This window comes from Zonotrichia leucophrys, chromosome 20 (assembly GCF_028769735.1).
Source record: "Zonotrichia leucophrys gambelii isolate GWCS_2022_RI chromosome 20, RI_Zleu_2.0, whole genome shotgun sequence".
In the NCBI taxonomy this organism is placed as follows: Eukaryota; Metazoa; Chordata; class Aves; order Passeriformes; family Passerellidae; genus Zonotrichia; species Zonotrichia leucophrys.
Window position 1 is genome coordinate 14675902 of NC_088189.1, and position 17216 is coordinate 14693117.

Consider the following 17216-nt stretch of genomic DNA (forward strand, 5'->3'; position numbering starts at 1 on the left):
AAACAGGCTCCAAAGTTGTGTTCCTTCTGCCCCACTGCCAGCTAAGGTCTCCCCTGCCTGTTTGACAGTAATGGGTGAGGCAGGAAGAGGCCACAGCCTCCTTGAAAGCTTTTTCCATTTGACCTTTTTTAAGATTAAATCCATTTAAGCTTTTAGCAGTTTTGAGTGGTCAGAAGCCACACCATGCCCTGTACATCTTTCATGCTGCATCACAGCATTACATTGTACTCCATTTGCTACAGGAAGCTACATTACCCTATCCAAGGAAAAAGCACTCCTCATCTCATCCTCATCTCCATGCTCTGGCTCTGGGGCTGTCAGCAATTTCACAGAATGGTTTGGGAGGGAAGGGACCTTGAGGCTCATCTCATTCCATGGGCAGGGACACCTTTCACTAGACCAGGCTGCTCCAAGCCCTGTCCAACCTGGCCTCGGACACTCCAGGGATGGGGCAGCCACAATTTAACCAACCCAATACCCAAACCCTACCCCTTCTCGGGGGAGGAGCTGCTGGAGGGTGCCCCCACCCACCTTCCTCAGAGAGATTGTTCTCTTTGGTCTCCTGGTCCATCTGGCGGCACCAGCCCTCCAGGCGCTCGGTCTCTGCCTGCAGCAGCTTCAGGAACCAGAAGCCGTCCCGCCGGCAGGGCCCCGCCTGCGCCGGCTCCGACGGCGACGTGGAGGAGCTCTCGAGCCAGGGGTCAGGAGGAGGGAGAGAGGAAGGCTCCAGGGCCGGGTCGTTGTTTTCTCCATAGGAGAGGTTTCTCTTAATCTGTGAGGGCTTGGCTGGTTGCCTGGTGGAGGCATCAACACCAACGGAGTTGTTGTGCTGGGGGCACTCAGCGAGGCTTCTCTCAGATGATTTACAGCTGGAGTTATTGGGCTCCTGCGTGTCAGAGTCTGTGTCCTGTTTGGAGGACATGCTGCGAGAGTGGCTGTTCCTGCAGGGATCAAAAGCCATCGCTCAATAGCAGGGCTCAGCCTGGCTGGCCTTCCACAGTGACACCAAAATCCATGGGCACAGCAGAGCCCCCTGCCCCTCCTCACACACAGACACACCACACTCACACACAATTACAAGGTTGCCTGCTTACTGCAGCCGGCCCTTCAGACGAGAGGCTGACGCATGACTATAATTACAGCTTGGAATTTTTTAATTTTTGATTTAATTTCAAGCTCCCATTGATTTGGCTGTTAGAGAACAAATGCTTTTTGCAGCGGGTGTGCACTGTGGAGGAAGAGCTCTCCGTGGGCCCCATTCAACATCACTCACTGGCACAAAGCAGGGCAGAAGGTCTAAGCACAAGTGGGGGAGGCACAATTTAAAAGAAAAGGAAACTGCACAAGCTGTGTCTCACTTACCGCCACTCGTCCTCTACCTGTACCCCGATGGACTGGAATTTGGTGGCTGGTGGAGGAGGCTCCTCTTTTGCCACTGGCTGAAGGCAGTCAACCTTATTGAACAAAAAAACACAGACAAAAACAGACAGAAGAACTTGTGGCTGCAATCCACGTTAGTAGAGCAGGAGTGTGCACACACAGAGCAGGCTGACACCACACGGGAGGGCTGGCTAAGGACGGGCACGAGGCTCCTGCCCAGCTCTGCTCCCACCTCGGGAGCAGACACAGGGCTGTGTCCTGCCAGGCTGCTGTGCCAGGAGCCCTGGGCTCTGCATGGCTGGGGCACTGTCCCTGTGCCACTCCACACAGTCAGGGACCATGGCATCCAAGGGAGCACAGCAAGGTGATTGAGACTGACAGCAAAGCCTCTCTCCCAGGGATTGACACCCTCCATGGCTCTGGATAAGAGGGTTAGAAGGTTTTAGGAAAGAAATCCAGGTGACTTAAGAACCAGCTCAGAAAAGGAAAAGCAATGGAAGGCAGTCAGCCTCTCCAGTGGGTTTCCCTCCCCTCACTGCCCTTCAGGTGCTCTGTCCCACCAGCCTTGCTGAGAGCCCTTCCCTGTCACCTGTGCTGAGCTGGCCTTGCTGCAAAGCTGATGGAGAACTCATTCAGCACACACAGAACAGCTCAAAGCTCAGACCCTGCACTTGGAGCTGCCCAAGTTCCCCTCTGCTGGTAACCAGCACCTGGGACAGAACCAGAGCTCACAGCCACCTGTGACTGAGAAACCTGTCCCAGAGGAAGGCACAGGCCCAGAGGATGCATTCTGCTGACTAAAGCAATAATTTACTCTACTCACTGGGCTCTCATTTCACTGCTTTATCCACAGCTCTCTTCCATCTATTCCCACAGTTAAATGCTTCCAGCAAGGGAAACATCAACCTGCTGGGAACATGGGGTAGCAAGGAATTGCACACTCATGCCTGCAGCCCTGGGCCATTTGGCACTGCAGCAGCCCTTCCCACATGGACATCAAGCAGAAGGGCCCACCTCTCAGGGGAGAACTGTCCCTACAACCATGATGGACAAGAAGCAGACTGATTGGAAGCAACACAGAGTACAGGGCACAGGCAGACCAGCAGCAGAAGGCCTCTTCAGAGGGACTCGTCCAGTTAACACAGCCCCTCTACTCTAGAAAACTTTCAAATTTGTACTAAAAGAGCTTGCTCCTTTCTGGGCTGTTAAGGGAAAGTGCTGCTGTCTCTCACCCTGGGAACACAGGCAAGGCAGGGAGTGTCCCTTGCTATTCTAAGTGAGCTCAGATGCACAGCCGCTCACAGCAAAGGCACATGCTAAATGGATGGGGCAAGGACATTCCTTGGGACAAAGGAGAACAAACTATTCCATACTTGTATTCCTATAGATGATAGCTTTCTTTTGGGGATATTCTCCACTTTAGGCTCTTCGTTAGTCAGAGTCCCTTTGTCACTTTTCAAAGTTGCATTTTTCTGAGGTAACTCTGGAGTGTCTCTGGCTGCAGTCACGACGCTGCCCCTGGTGACGCTGGGTGTCCTGGTGCTGTCCAAGCTGTCTGAGGAATTGCTGAGCCCCGACTGGCTGGTGACCTCACTCTTGTGGTCCTGGCTGTCCAGGTAGGTGTCCTGGGCTGACTCAGTGCTGCTCTGCACAGTGACAGAGATGAAGGGCTTGGACGTGGTCCGAGGTGGGACGGGAGGTGGAGTCTTTTTATATGCCACTAGGCATGATGAACCTGCAGGGACGGAGGGGGACAACGGAGAACGCAGGAGACAGGTTGGAGGGAAAGAGATACAGTGGAAGAGAGAGAAAAAGCAGGTCAGTCACGACATCCAAGAGGAGCCTCCGAGCAGCAGCTGGAGGCAGAGGTGCAGAACCAGCCCACAGGCAGCAGCTCACGCTGGGGACCCACACCAAAGCATAGGGGAAGCCAAGGCAGAGCCAGAGCTAGCTTGCAAAAGAAGTCAAAAGGAATACCATGATGTGTGGAAATCTGGAAATGGAGAAGAGGGATAGAAAAGCCTCCCAAGAATGCTACAGGGCTTGGCAGGTGTAAGCCTCCACAGTGGGGAAATATTCTTTGGCTAAACCCTATGTTTTAGTGTCCTAGTACAGCCAAGTGTCTCAGCTCTTTGTCCCATCAGTTGACGAGTTTCAATGTCTGGATCAGGGTGATGGTTTTTCCTATAAAAATGGAAAGAAGCCATAAAATTTGTTAGATGTTGATGGCAGGAACACACATTTGAAGCCCCTGACAAGCCCAAATGCTCCATGCCAGAAGAAAAGGCATTATCTGGATGCAACAGCCCAAGAGTGGTGAGGCTGCTACTCCATGGCCCCAGATCCAAGTGGCAGCAGGGCTGGGGACGTGTGCCCAGCAGATACAGAACACACACCTGTAGGGATAGATACATGGCTGGCTGCACAAACCTGGACAGCCACAGTCCCAGCCTGCTCCTGTCTCTGGCTAGCCAGGATGGAAGCCCACCAGTGGAAATACATGTAAAATGCAAGTAAAATCCATGTGGATGCTGCAGCAGCCATGTTTAGGCTCTCAGTCTGCCCAGGATATACAGGCCCCAGAGGCCACAGTCCCACTGCAGGTGCTGTGCATGCAGGACAGGCTGCAGTGGGCAGGGCAGGGCCAAACACACACCTGACCCCCTTTCCCCTCCTACCCCTGCACTCAGTCCTCCCCAAGTCACCAAACTCCCTTTCTTATCCTACGACTAGACTCTTATCCCTCCTGCCATTAAGTCCTGTGCAATCCCAAACTGCTTTTCCCCTGCATCCATAACACACCCCAGCCCTTGCCAGCAGCCTCCTTAGTCCCAGAGCTCTGCAGTCACTCCCCACTCCACACCATTTCCAGCAGAGCCATGGCAGTTCTGAGCATCCCTGGGAGCCACGTTCCCTGTGCCCCAGGAGCCTCACTGACACTCTGTGGACTCACACATCCCACTATTTACCATATTAAGAGCTAAAGCTCCACTTCAAAGGAGGACCTAAAAGGGAGGAATTACAGAGGAGGAGATCTGTGTTTCCAGTAGGGTTTCTGCGCCCAGAGATGCTGAGCAGCACCATAATGGTGCTGCTGGCAGAGGAGAAGTGAGAGGCCTGTGCAGGGCTGCCTGCATCTGCACAGGAGCTCAGAGAGCACCCAATGCATCCCAGTTCCCTCAAGCCACTCCACCAAGTCAGCACAGTGAGCAGTGTCCTGATGGCAAGAGCCATCACCCTCTGCCTCACACAGTGAGGGGAGAGCACAGTCCCCGTGCCTGATGTGGAGCATCACCTCCAGCAGCAGCTCCCTGGCCCAGTCTCAGGGCCTGACTCACAGTGCCCATCTCAATGGAGCAGTGTAGGAGCAGCCTGAGCAGAGTCATGGCAGAGGCACCCCTGGATCAGCTGTGCCTACACCCCAAAACAACTCAAAAGGTTTCTCTGTTACTGCACCAGGGCTCCAGCAGCCACTGCCAGAGCCACCCCACCTGGCAGAGCTGAAAGCCACATGTCCCTTCACTTCAATCCCTCCACGTGGCCCCTGTTCTTCTCCAGGGACAGTGCCCAGGGTGCCCTGCTACCCACAGCCCCTGTGCCACCATCCTGCTTGGCCAGCCCTTGGTGGCTCGGCTGGCACGGCCACCATGAGCCCAGCCCAGCTCCCCAGTGGGCACTGCCAGGGCTGGGGACAGGACACTGGTGGCTGTTTGCCACAGAACAGCCTGGCCAGGCAGAACAAGGGCAGGGCACAGCAGCACAGAGCTTCTGGGGCACATCAGTGGGGTCCAAGGCCAGGAAGCCAGACCCAAAGTCATTGTCCACCTACCAAGAGACAGCACAGACACTGTTTGTGCTGCTCTGCTGAAGGGGGAAACCACAGGAACCTTGGCATGTTCCTGGGATCCCTTTGTGCCACCTGGCTTGGCTGAAGGGCAGCACAGGCTTTGCTGGAAGGAAAAGGCCCAGGAGCAACAAAACACAGCCCTGTTCATGTATCTGTGCTCAAAGGGTTCACTGCCTGAGCTACTAAAGTAAGGCTAAGGCTCTAAGAAATATTGCAAATGACAAACACAAAAGGATCAGGAGCTTTGAACAACTGGGAATGCTTTAGTTAGTGCAATTGCAAATTAACCCCACTGAAGCCCTCTGCAAACGTAAAACAGGACTTCTGAGTGCCCAGCAATCTCAGAGACCACACCTTAGAATGGGCTTCAAAACCCAAAGTCAGAGCAAGCCCCTCCAGAAGAGCCTGTCCTTGGCCCTCAGCACAACACTGAACCAAGGGTCAGTGCTTCCTGCACCTGGGGGAGAACACAAACCTTGAGGAAGACAAGAACATGGCAGTGCTTCCACAGGAGAAGCAGGCAGCATTCCCTCCTGGCTCTGAGGCCAACCCACCAGTCAGGAGCATTCCAGTTGCTGACTTGCCCCTCCACAAGGCTCCAGCTCAGCAGCCATGATCTGCTCTGGATTTACTGAGGTCACAGCTTGTGCTGCAATGTAGAACTACAATTCCTGTGGGCACTGGAGCAGGACCATCAGCTCAGTTTGCTTGGGAACATCAGCCCTGCTCCAAAAAGGTGTGGAACAACAGGAGAACATGGAAGTCATGCTAAGCTTCCAGTTTTGCAGCACTAGGCTCTTCCTGCTCACAGGATCTTCTGAGGCTTATTTCAGCAAGCAGTTGGAATTCACAGCATGCTGTGGATGATTGATTTTGGGGAGGAGGATGTTTGTTTAGAATCTTTCTCCCGTAATTATTTTTAGAAAGCAGCATGCTTCCAAATGAGCACCCTGCACCTGCCCTCAGGGGCCTGGGCAATGCCCACAGATGCAGCCCTGGGCAGGGGAGCTGCTTGCAGAGCCTTACACGGAGAGTCCTCTGCAGCCTCAAACCCCAGCTGGGCATGCTGGGCTCCTCTCCCTCTCCTTCCAGAGCTGTTTGCTTCTTGCAGGACTAAAAGTAGAGTCACAAGAGGATGTGAACTCCAGCCCCAGCTCCCCCCACCAGGCTGTACCTGCTCAGTACCTGGCAGCACCACCAGGATCACAGCCAAGGGATTTGGGCTCAGATTTAAGCACCACCATTGCCCTCAAGTGTGTCTGGCCTCAAGTGCCAGCCTGCTGACATTTCCAATCCTTCCAGGAACTTCAAAGACCTTCTCAAACCATCCTTATTTTTGTTAGATCACCTCAAAGGCCCCAGCCAGAGTCAGCTGAGGAGGTGAGCTCCCCTGCCTTCAACCATCAGGGCTGGCTGCTGTCCCTGTCCTGCTCCATGCATCCCCCTCTCCCCTCGGGAAGGGCTGCAGTAACGACCTCATTTCCTCACACAGAAAGCAGAACACTGAAATAATCTCTCCTACAAGGCAAGCTCATTTGCCTTTTAAATAAAACAGCCATAGAATAATCTTGCAGCAAACGGCATCAGTGGCATTATTGCCTTGGAGATCCCAGCTGCAGGGCTTTGGGCTGGCCTTTGCCTCAGGGTGTCCTGGCTGGAAGGAGCTGCTTTGGGAGGCATTTTCCAACAGCAAAGGGAACTGGAACAGCTGCATTCCAAGTGACCTGACCTCTGATTTTCATCAGCTTCAGGAACACTTCAAGGTTGGAGCTGTAATGAACTGTAGGATGTTTTCTTTGTAGAGAGTCCAAGTGAAAATGAGCCCCAGTGACAATTCATACCCAAGACAATATGGATACATTGATTTTATGGGTCACAAGAATCACTTCAGACCTGATTGTTCTTCTGCCCACTGAGGGTCAAGATACCTGCACCAGTTAGAGACACTGCTGAGAATCCTAACCACATTTTGTTAGTCAAGAGGAAAATCATCGAAGTCAGAAATCATAGAAGCCTGGGTTCAGGGTCCTTAAAGCTCATCTTTTTCCTATCCCTGCCATGGCAGGGACACCTTCCACTATCCCAGGGTGCTCCAAGCCTTGTCCAGCCTGGCCTTGGGTGCTGCCAGGGATGGAGCAGCCACAGCTGCTCTGGGCACCCTGTGCCAGGGCCTCACCACCCTCACAAGGATCACTTTTCCCTAATATCTAATCTAAATCTCACCTCTTTAAAACAATTCCTGCTTGTTCTATCACTATCTGCCCATGTGAAAAATCACATGGCTCCCATGTATTTCTATGGGAAATGCCTGTGAAGTGCCACCTCCTGCTCTGACAGAATGAATGTCTTTAGAGAGCTGGAGGAGATTTAAAAGAAGTTTTACAGTGAACAAAACAACTCCCAGAAAACAAAGTCAAGTGACAGCATTTGTTCAGAGAGGCAGTTTATGGAAATGCTATAAATACCTCCTACCTCAGTGCTTTTCCTTTGTCAATCTCACTACAGTGATCTTTGAAAAACTACAAACCTCACCTGGATACTACACTGAGTAAGAGACACACACGAGTGGGCTGTGGCAGCCAGGACAGGGCTCTGGGCCCTCACTCCCAGCTGCAGGGTGACCCTGGCACAGGCAGCTCCCAGAGCATGTGCCACCACGTGCCACCTCCGTGGCGGTGCCATGGAGCCCTGCAGAGGGACCAGCCCAGCAGAGCCCTGTAACTCTCAGATGATCCCAAGGAGCACCAGGAACACTTCACCAGCTGCTTCTGCTTGTCACAGAGCCCACACACAAGCCAGGCTGTGCTTGTGAGTCAGAGGACAGAAAATGGACAGAGAATTCCCCAGGAGCTCCTCCCAGGCAGCAGCACCAGGGAAGAGCCCTCTCACCTGTTGGGACAGCCCTGCATAAACCCAGCCCAGACACCTCGAGTACTTCTGAAGAGGTCAGAGGAGAAATTCAACACTCAGGTCCCAGCCCCAGCATGGCTGGAATGGCAGCTGGGACAAGGGCACCTCTGCAGGCTGGTCACCTCTCCCACCATGGAATCCTCCTGCTGCCAGGGCAGAGCCAGGCCCTGGGCTGTGCCACGGGACACCCTGACCCCACAGGGACTGCAGGGGCAGGAGAAGCCCAGCAGGGCCAGGGAGCACAGCAGAGGGACAGAGGGGCAGCAGGCTGGGGTCACACCCTGCCCCTCCAAGGCACAAGTGTCACTCCAACCACTGCAGCTGTTCCCAGCAGCTACAGCAGATGAGCAGCCCTCACTCAGAACGACACCCCAGACACTTTTCCTGACCCATGGGAAGTGGCTATTTCCCCCTGAACAGCATCAATTCACTGGTGGGAAATGCACAGAGAGGGGAGATGCCATTGCTGAGTGCCCCTGCTCCCACAGGGGCTCCTCTGGGAGCAGCCTCCACCCAGCCCCTCGCTGCAGCTGCCCTGGCACAGCTGGTACCCTGGCACAGCTGGTACCCCTCACTGCAGCTCCCTGGCACAGCTGGTACCCACACTGCAGCTGCCCTGGCACAGCTGGTACCCCACGCTGCAGCTCCCTGGCACAGCTGGTACCCCTCGCTGCAGCTGCCCTGGCACAGCTGGCACCCCTCACTGCAGCTGCCCTGGTACCCCACACTGCAGCTGCCCTGGCACAGCTGGCACCCCTCACTGCGGCTGCCCTGGTACCCCACACTGCAGCTCCCTGGCACAGCTGGTACCCCTCACTGCAGCTCTCTGGCACAGCTGGTACCCCACGCTGCAGCTCCCTGGCACAGCTGGTACCCACGCTGCAGCTCCCTGGCACAGCTGGTACCCTACACAGCTGGCACCCCTCACTGCAGCTCCCTGGCACAGCTGGTACCCACACTGCAGCTCCCTGGCACAGCTGGTACCCACACTGCAGCTCCCCTGGCACAGCTGGTACCCTACACAGCTGGCATCCCTCACTGCAGCTGCCTGGCACAGCTGGTACCAGGCTGGCACACTGCCTTTCAGCAATCTGGCATTTGTTACACAGAGAAATAAGTTCTTAGCTTTAAGCAAAGGGCCTCGTGCAAGCCCCCCCTGAGCAGGCAGAGAGGCTGTCCCAGCACTGGCACCCCTGTGCCAAGGTCCTGGCTGCCCTGGGAGGCACCCCCAGGTGCTGCTGCAGGAGCACACGGCCATGGCTGGGAGAGGTTTGTTAGCCCTGCTCCTGCTCAGGTCCCCCTGCACACCCCAAAGGCTCTGCTGCAGCACAGTATTTTATCATCCATGTGTCCTTCTGGTACTTGGTGTCAGGAAAAAGGAACTGCCCTGCACTCCATCACTCCAAGTACAGCACGTTCCTGTGCATCACTGCAATGAAGGAACTGGACACATCTGCACAGAAAGGACTTCAAACTCAAGGGAGTAGCTCTCAAATGTTGCAGTCAGAAGCAAAGGCTCTCTCTGAACATCAGCTGTGTCTGTAGGCCAACAGTAGAGCTCTCATGCAGAAATGCGCCACAAAATGCTCAGTACAGCCATTTGTGCTCTCTGAGATGCCCTCAGTGAGAGCTGCAGCCCTGCTCCCCTCAGAGCCACCCACAGCGTGCCCAGGGGTGCTGGGCAGCCACAGGGGCACTCAGGGCTGCATGAGCCCCAGCAGCCAGGTCCAATCACAGATCCAACCACAGACCCATCCCTGTGCTTCGGGAGGGAACTTTCACCAGAGAAAGAAAGGCTGAGGGCTGTGAACTCTTTCCACGAGGGACTTTGGATTTTTCAATCATTAAGCATCATGGAGATGCTCCAATTTGGAATTCCTGAGCACAGAAATGATAATAAGCACTGATATACTGAGAACTATCACACTGGGAAGGCAAAGCAGGTTGCTTTTTTACAAAAAAAAAGCCACTTGTAGAAGGTCAGCAATTTAAAAGAAGCATGAAGCAACAGAAGACACACCCCAAGAATGCTGGGGTTAAAAATAGGGTACCTCACAGTGCTGGCTCCTGGCAGATCTGGGCAGCAGGGCCTGCTGCAGAGTCAGCAGGGACACAGCAGATGCTGCACAGGCACTCCCAAAGGCAGCTGCAGCAGCTGACACTGGGGCTGCTGTGTGTGCCACAGGAGACACTGGCATGGCTCCCCACCCTCCCCAAAGCCATGTCAGGGGGTTTGAAGCGAGCTGAAGCCATGGTGAGCAGCTCCACCCTGCTCCAACCACACATCCAGCAAGTGTCCCCTCTGTCCTGAGGGCTCAGACAGGTCTCCAGCCCAGCCAGCCCAGGGCAGCACCCAAAGGAGCATTCCCTGCCTCTCCCTGCCCCAGGCTGAACCCATCAACAACCAGCAAGGCCCCCAGGCCCAACCATTGCCTCAAGGAGTCACCAGCTGGGAGGGGAAAAGCCATGAGCTGGTGCCAGGAGGAGCAGCCTGCATCTCTGGGTGGGGGTGCCTGATCCCCAGGGATGGTGTCTGATCCCCAGGGATATGGGTCCCTGAGCCCCAGGGAGGGCACCTTGCCAGCTCAGTGCCCCTTCAGTGCTGGCACACACTTCTCCCACAGAGGGGCTGGGCTGAAGGGATGCTCCATCAGTTCAGCTCCTCTGCTCTGTGCTGGGCCTCAGGATGGGCTGATCCCCTCAAAACCCTCACTAATGAGGGCTGAGGCTTTTCACACTGAAGGGGTGAAGCAGCACAGCCAGTGGGAGCCCTGGCATCTCTGATCAGCACCACACTCCTGCTGTGCACCCTGCACTGTCCTGCCAGGTGGGCACAAGGGAGTCACCAGTGACTCCTCCAGCACAGCCAGGGCTGCCAGAGGAGCTGGGAGCCCACCAGGCAGGCCTGGAGCTCAGTTTTGGTGCCCAGGCACAGCCCTTCCCCATCCTGCACACGGGCACCCTGCAGCACAGCATGGTGGGCAGAGGCCCTGGGGCAGGGCCACGGGAATTCTGATCTCATGGCAGGTTTTGTAGGAGTACAAAGCTCCAGAAACAGGAGCCCAGCTGGGCTTTAAGGCCACACCACTCCTCCCTGCTGGCCTTGGTGCAGAGGATGCAGAAATGGGGTCCCACAGTATTAAGGAGCCACCAAGTTGTGAGACCCAGGACTTGCTGCATCACCCACAGCCTGTCTGCTACAGACTCCTCCTCCCTGCAGGCCCTCCTCACTCCCAGCTCCAGGGGGCTCTGCCCCTGCCCTGAGCCCTGGCAGCACAGGGGGAGGGAGCAGCTCCCTGGCTGCAGCAGTGGGGACACCAGGATGGAGGGGTTGGAACCTTTCTGTGCACACAAGTGGAACATGGGAGAACAGAGAGAACCCACCCTGCTGCTTTCCTGCCTCTGCAGAGGGCAAGGAAGCCCTGCAGACACCCTGCCTACACATCTGCACAGGCTCAGCTCTGAACCACCCATGCCACAGAGCATTTCTAGGGAGAGCAGACACTTCCATCAGCCCCTGGCACTGAACAGGGCACAGGGACCTTCCTGCAGGTAAGAGAATGCAGGACTGGACAGACTGGGGCACACAGCCCCTCACAGAGCCTGCCCAGCAGCTCAGCACCCACCACTCACAGGAGACACCAGGACCACTTCAGACCTCCATGGAGCACAGCTTAGTGACCATGTGCCAGCCACAAGTCCCTCAGCCAGTGAGACAAGCTGTGCTGAAAGGTGCTGCACAACAAGAGCAATCCTTTCTGCTGGTGCACTGAAGCATCATCCACTTCACCTGCCTGATGCAGGGTCCTGTGCCTGCAGCATCTCATCCAGGTGTGGCAAATAAAGCTCAGCAGCAGCACAAGGAGTGTCCACTGGACTCAAGCACACACACAGTGCCCAGGGCAGCTCTAACAGCAGCAGCTCAGAGACAAGAGGGACCTGCCAGCACAACAGGAGAGGGAAAACACAGCTGGAGATATGTAGAGATTGCATTCCAGAGAGTATTTCCCAGGAGTGGCACTTACTGCAGGCAGGCTCCATCCCTCCTTGCTTTTAAACACTTTTAAACATTGAGTGGCAGGCCCAAAATGTTGATTCTGTCACTCTGGAGCTGCAGGGTCTGCTCTGCCAGCTGCACTCTGAGCTTTGTGTCTGGGCTGCTTTGGGCTCTGCAGGCTTGAGTGTCTCTAGGACATGCCAGACCATGGAAGCAGGCAGACAGGGGAACTGGGTGCCACAGGATTGCTGTCCCACAGCAGTGAGCAGCCCCTGTGTCCCTCTCCCTGTTTAATGCTGCCCTTTCTGCAAGGTTTGCCCAGGGTTATCCAGCACAGACATGGAATTAGGGCATAAATGTGAACCAGACAGGAATTAGCCAGTGCCACCAGGTCACAGGCTGCTCCCCTATCCCTCCTCCACGTGGGATGGTTTCCAGCTGCTCTGCAAAGCAGCAAGCTGCAGGGAGGAGGGGATGTTTTGGGAGGAGGCACGTAAGGAATGATGGCAAATCCTCCATGCACCCAGTGCTGCAGCCACTCCTAGTGCACCGAGGGTATCAGCATTAATCATCCATGTTTAGTGCAGTTAGGGAGCCCTTGTTAGTTTTTCTCCAAGCTAGCAGTTTCTAGAATCTCCTGCAGAAGTAAGTTCCACCAGCTCATGATGCACTGCATGAAATATCCTCTCCCTTCACCATCTCTTCACTTCAAGCACTGCCACATCCCTTGGAGGATGGCATATGTGGATGCTTTTAACTCACTTCCCTGCCACTGCAGAAGTCCAGGGAATCTCAACACACCTCCTCAAAGTCACAGCCAGTCAAAATCCATATGGCCAGAAATGGCTGGAAACCATGGCAAACCCAATCTCTTCTTATCTGTGTCAGAGCTCAGCAGTTGAAACAAGCTATTTTAGGTTATGCTGATTGCTGGAGCCCAAATCCAGTCACTCCCAAGCATCTGCTCACGTGTCACAGGAGACACAGCTCAAGCTCTCCATGCACAGGCACAGAGATGCACCTGGAGCACAACAGCAGGTGCAATATCCCATCTCAGAAGGGTGAGAGTGCCAGCCCAGCATGGCTGAACAGCACTGAGACTCCCCAATGCCTCCTCTCAGCCCAGGCACCTCCCCAGCCCACCAGGAGCCAACCCCAGGACGTTGTGACAGCTCCTGGAGCTGCTCCCCTACAGCAGAATCACCCCCAAAGCTGTGGGACAACCAAGCCCACAGTGGGGTCCATGGAAGGTTTTGCAAACACTGCCCAGCTGCTGAGGCATTATTGGCACATCCCCACTCATGGACAGTCCTGGAAGCAGGGTGGAGGGGTCACCATCATTTCAAGTGTGCCACTAAACACTGTTCACAGAAGAGCTGGCCAAGAGGGTGCTGAAAACACTGATGGCAGCCAGCAGCTTGTCAGCACAGAGTGTGATAACAGGAGCAGGCCTGTGCTGATGGCAGCAATCACTGAGCTCCCCAGCACAAATGGGGCTCCCAGGGAATTGCTGCATCCCCCAGAACACAAGTAACCAACAGTCCTGCAGCCCACCTAAAATCCTGAGAAACTGCCCCCATCACTGCCAACAAAACCACCCTCAAGGTAAGAATTAATTTCTCCATCACTTTGTTCAGCATCAGGATTTGTATCACCGTTTTCAGTTACTGTATCCCAAATTTTACCTGATGCAGGAAATCTGCTGCTCTCCCTTGCTCATGGGAAGATATTCCACTGTTTTAGGCAAGGACAAGCATTTAGTGATGCCACCAGAGGAGCAGCAGAGGTGGTTTTCCCAGGACATTATAAAAACCCTCCCTCCCCACACCCAGATGACGAGGGATTCTTTGCAAGCTGAAAACAAACCCCACCCTGTAGCCATGGGGCCAGGGAAAGCAGACGTGTCAGCAGCTGAGGAGACAGCACTGAGCAAACTCTGCACCTGGGACATGGGAAGGCATCAAGCTGGACTCAACTCAGAGTGAAAAATTCCAGCCTTTAGTCAACACTCTTTCCACTTGGACAGTGGCTGTCAGGCAGCCAGCACCCAAGATTTCCATCTTCAAAGCTACAATCATCAAGAGGCTTTAATAGCCAGATCCAGTTGAAGCTATTTCCTCCCTTAAGTATGTACAAACCAAGATGTGGCAACATTATGCTAATGGTGAAGAATCAAAGTCAAAATTGCTGGGAAACTTCTGTTGGCTGAGGCACAGGACAAGCTTTGCATGTTAGAGAAAGCTACTCCATATTCTATTTCATTGTTTAACATGGCATTATCCATAAGATTAAAAAAAAAATCACATGAACAAGCACAGAAAAGACTGTAGCAAGCTGCTCCCTCTCCATTAGCATTAAATTTGACAGTGGTTCAGCTGTTGCAGCACAGTCTGGTCTGATCTGGAGAGGAAGGGAAGTCCTCAGACTCAGAGCAGGCAATTAAACAAATATTCCAACCTTTTATTCCCTTTGGGTAGGTGCTAGGAAGCTTTGGAAAGCTGTGCTCATTGCTTGGATTGCCCAGGGCTCCCACCTGAACCAACCACGGAGCTGCAGAGCACAGAGCTGTCCTCCCTGGTGACAGAGGCACACAGAGGAGCAGAGCTGTGTGTCCCCAGTGCCACTGCTCACGCTGCTCTCCCAGAGGCCAAGAGTGCCCAGCTCTGAGTACCTGAGAATTCCAAGCATCACAAGCAGTCCCTGAACAATGGGTGCCCCAAGGGAGGGGGTATCCAGAGCAAAGCCAGCACTTTCTGCAACACCTCATTTCAGGCATTGAGCAGGACTGACCAGAGAGCCACTGTGCACCCCCAGCTCTGAAATCAGAGAGCACAGCAGACCCCAGGCCTGCATGCAGAGCCTTGTCTGGGGCTCCAGTACCTGTGACCTACAAAGCTCCCAGCACCACCAGGTCCTCATGTTCACAGCTCACTCTGCTTTTCCTGCAGGCTCCAAAGCACCACACTCCTGGTTCACAGGCCTCGAGAGTCCCCAGAAGCTTTCAAGTTCAGAGCCCAGACCACCACTTAGCCACAAGTATGGGTAGCAGTGTGGATTCAGGGGTGCAGGACCTGTTTGCCCACAGCCCAGCCCCTCCAGCCTGCAGAACCTGCCACGAAGGAATGCTGAGGATCTGAGACTCTGCAGGAAAGGGACACAAGGGAGAGGCCAGAGCCCAGCTCTGCTCAGCACAGCCAGGGACCAGACTCAGCTCTAGGCCACACAGCTGAAGGCACTGGTTAGTCATGCTGTTCCCATGGCACTGGGACCTACTCCCTCCTGTCCCCTGTCTGGAATTCAGGATGTGACAATGACTCCCTGGCCTTCCAAGGAGGGTTATCAGTAAAGCCCAGCCTCCAGCAACAGCATTAAACGTCACCAGAGCACTCCCTGCTGCTTTCAGGAACCTGCTCACTGGGGAACAGACCATTCTCCTGCCTTGGCAGTTATTGCCAAAAGCCTTCTTGGCTTCATTTCCCACCTTGCTTATATTTATTCCTGTTTCTAAATGAGTGATCTCCTCTCCTTTCAACTTAGCAGTTGTGTAACTTCAGCTACAAAATAAAAAACCATCCACACCAATTTCAGAAATCTCAGGGTGTTCTGCAGGATATTCCACAAAGCTTCCTCCCAGGAAGCTTTTCTCCTTCCTCCCTTCACCTGTAAGCACCAAGTACCAACCAGCAGGTAAGAGAGGCATTTTGGCTTTTCCTGATCAGTGCTCAGCACTGGATGGTAGAGGGTGAATGGCAGGATAGGTAACAAGTGATTTAGAGTGGTTTAAGGAAGGTGATGAGAATGATCCAGGCAGATCATGTTTTGAAGGTGCTCCTGAAAGAGACAGCTAACACCAGAGGTGTCTTTGGAAGAAGCCACTCCTTGCTCAAGCACAGCAATGGGACCTTCCCACAAAACAGTGCTCCCTTGGTCTCCCAGAGCCTGCTGGAAAACACACCAGCCCAGCTATTCCATAGTCCAAGGAGCTCTGAACAGACCAAGAGCAGCCTTGAAAGAAGCCTATCCACAATGCTCCCTCCTCCTGCTCACCTTCAGCTCTCCCTCCCAGCACGTTCAGGTGCTCTGAGGCACCTGCACCCACAGCAGGCACCACAAGGAGCACTGAGCTTCTCAGGAATGCAAAGCCCCTGCTCCAAACAAACCCTTTGTCAGTTCTGAAGTGACCTAACCAGGAAGCACAGTGGGGCCACAGCAAAAATATGGGATCTGCTGGACTCAGTTTAACAGAAAACATCAGTAAGGGACATTCCAGATAGGAATTTATGGGCCTTTGGTTACAGGTCTGCAGAGGTACAACCCTGCCCAAGAGCTGTGTGACAGCCTTTGAAGGCACTGAGAGGTTCAGCAGGCTGGTGATGCTCTAACCATGCCCATCCCTTCCCCTGCTCCCAGCCAGGTCCCAGGCAGCTCCTGCTCCAAAGCATACATGGCAAGTTCCTCCTGCAAGGGCAGATGGAGCAACAAACCAAACTGCTCCTTGCAGACACCTCCTCACCCAACCAAGGCCAACACGGTTTTGGAAAGAACCAGCTTAAGATTTCTAAAACCTGATTACCAAGAGCTGACACACCAAGGAAAAGATGGTGCCATCAGTTCTCCAGGAAAAATCCCATCTCTACACTTCTCTGAAAATCCCAGCCAAACTGCAAAGATTGCCCAAGGCTGCAGTTATTCCTCCACTTGGCCATCTCCCCACACTTGGCCTGGGAACAATTTTAGACTTGGAATGCATTACTGCATTCAAGCAGCCACTCCTTGTCATGCCAGTTGTCCAACCCCCAGACCAGCTGGAGGATGACATTCCTAGGAACAGTGAGATGCCAATCTTGGGATGCAGGCCTTTCCAGGGCAGCCACCAGCCCGGCCTCTGCTGTGCTCAGCTCCAAGGCATTGCTGAGAACAGCTCCTGTGGCCTCCCAGGACAGACTGACTGTGTCAGCTACTTGGGGGCAGTCCAGCAAGTGCTTTCACCTGAAGTGGCCTCGTGAAACAAGAGTCACCAGCCAAAAATAACCCAAGAGTGAGCACCAACAGAGCCCCAGAGCAGCACTGAGCTTGTGGGAT

At 54.2% G+C, this 17216-nt stretch overlaps 1 protein-coding gene across 10 annotated transcripts in view; it reads right to left on the reverse strand.

Moving 5' to 3' along the window:
* The window catches only part of DLGAP4 (DLG associated protein 4), a 155724-nt gene that overhangs the window by 5662 nt on the left and 132846 nt on the right, over nucleotides 1–17216 (reverse strand). For 7 of the 10 annotated variants that reach the window (XM_064729782.1, XM_064729784.1, XM_064729786.1 and 4 more), the window contains 3 exons: nucleotides 2754–3115; nucleotides 1363–1454; nucleotides 532–941 (listed from right to left, as the gene is read on the reverse strand). In XM_064729782.1, the coding sequence (XP_064585852.1) occupies nucleotides 532–941; nucleotides 1363–1454; nucleotides 2754–3115 (864 nt within the window). Of the gene's footprint in view, nucleotides 1–531; nucleotides 942–1362; nucleotides 1455–2753; nucleotides 3116–3357; nucleotides 3565–17216 lie in introns of all 10 variants that reach the window. The other 3 variants (XM_064729791.1, XM_064729790.1, XM_064729792.1) reach the window with 1 other exon arrangement.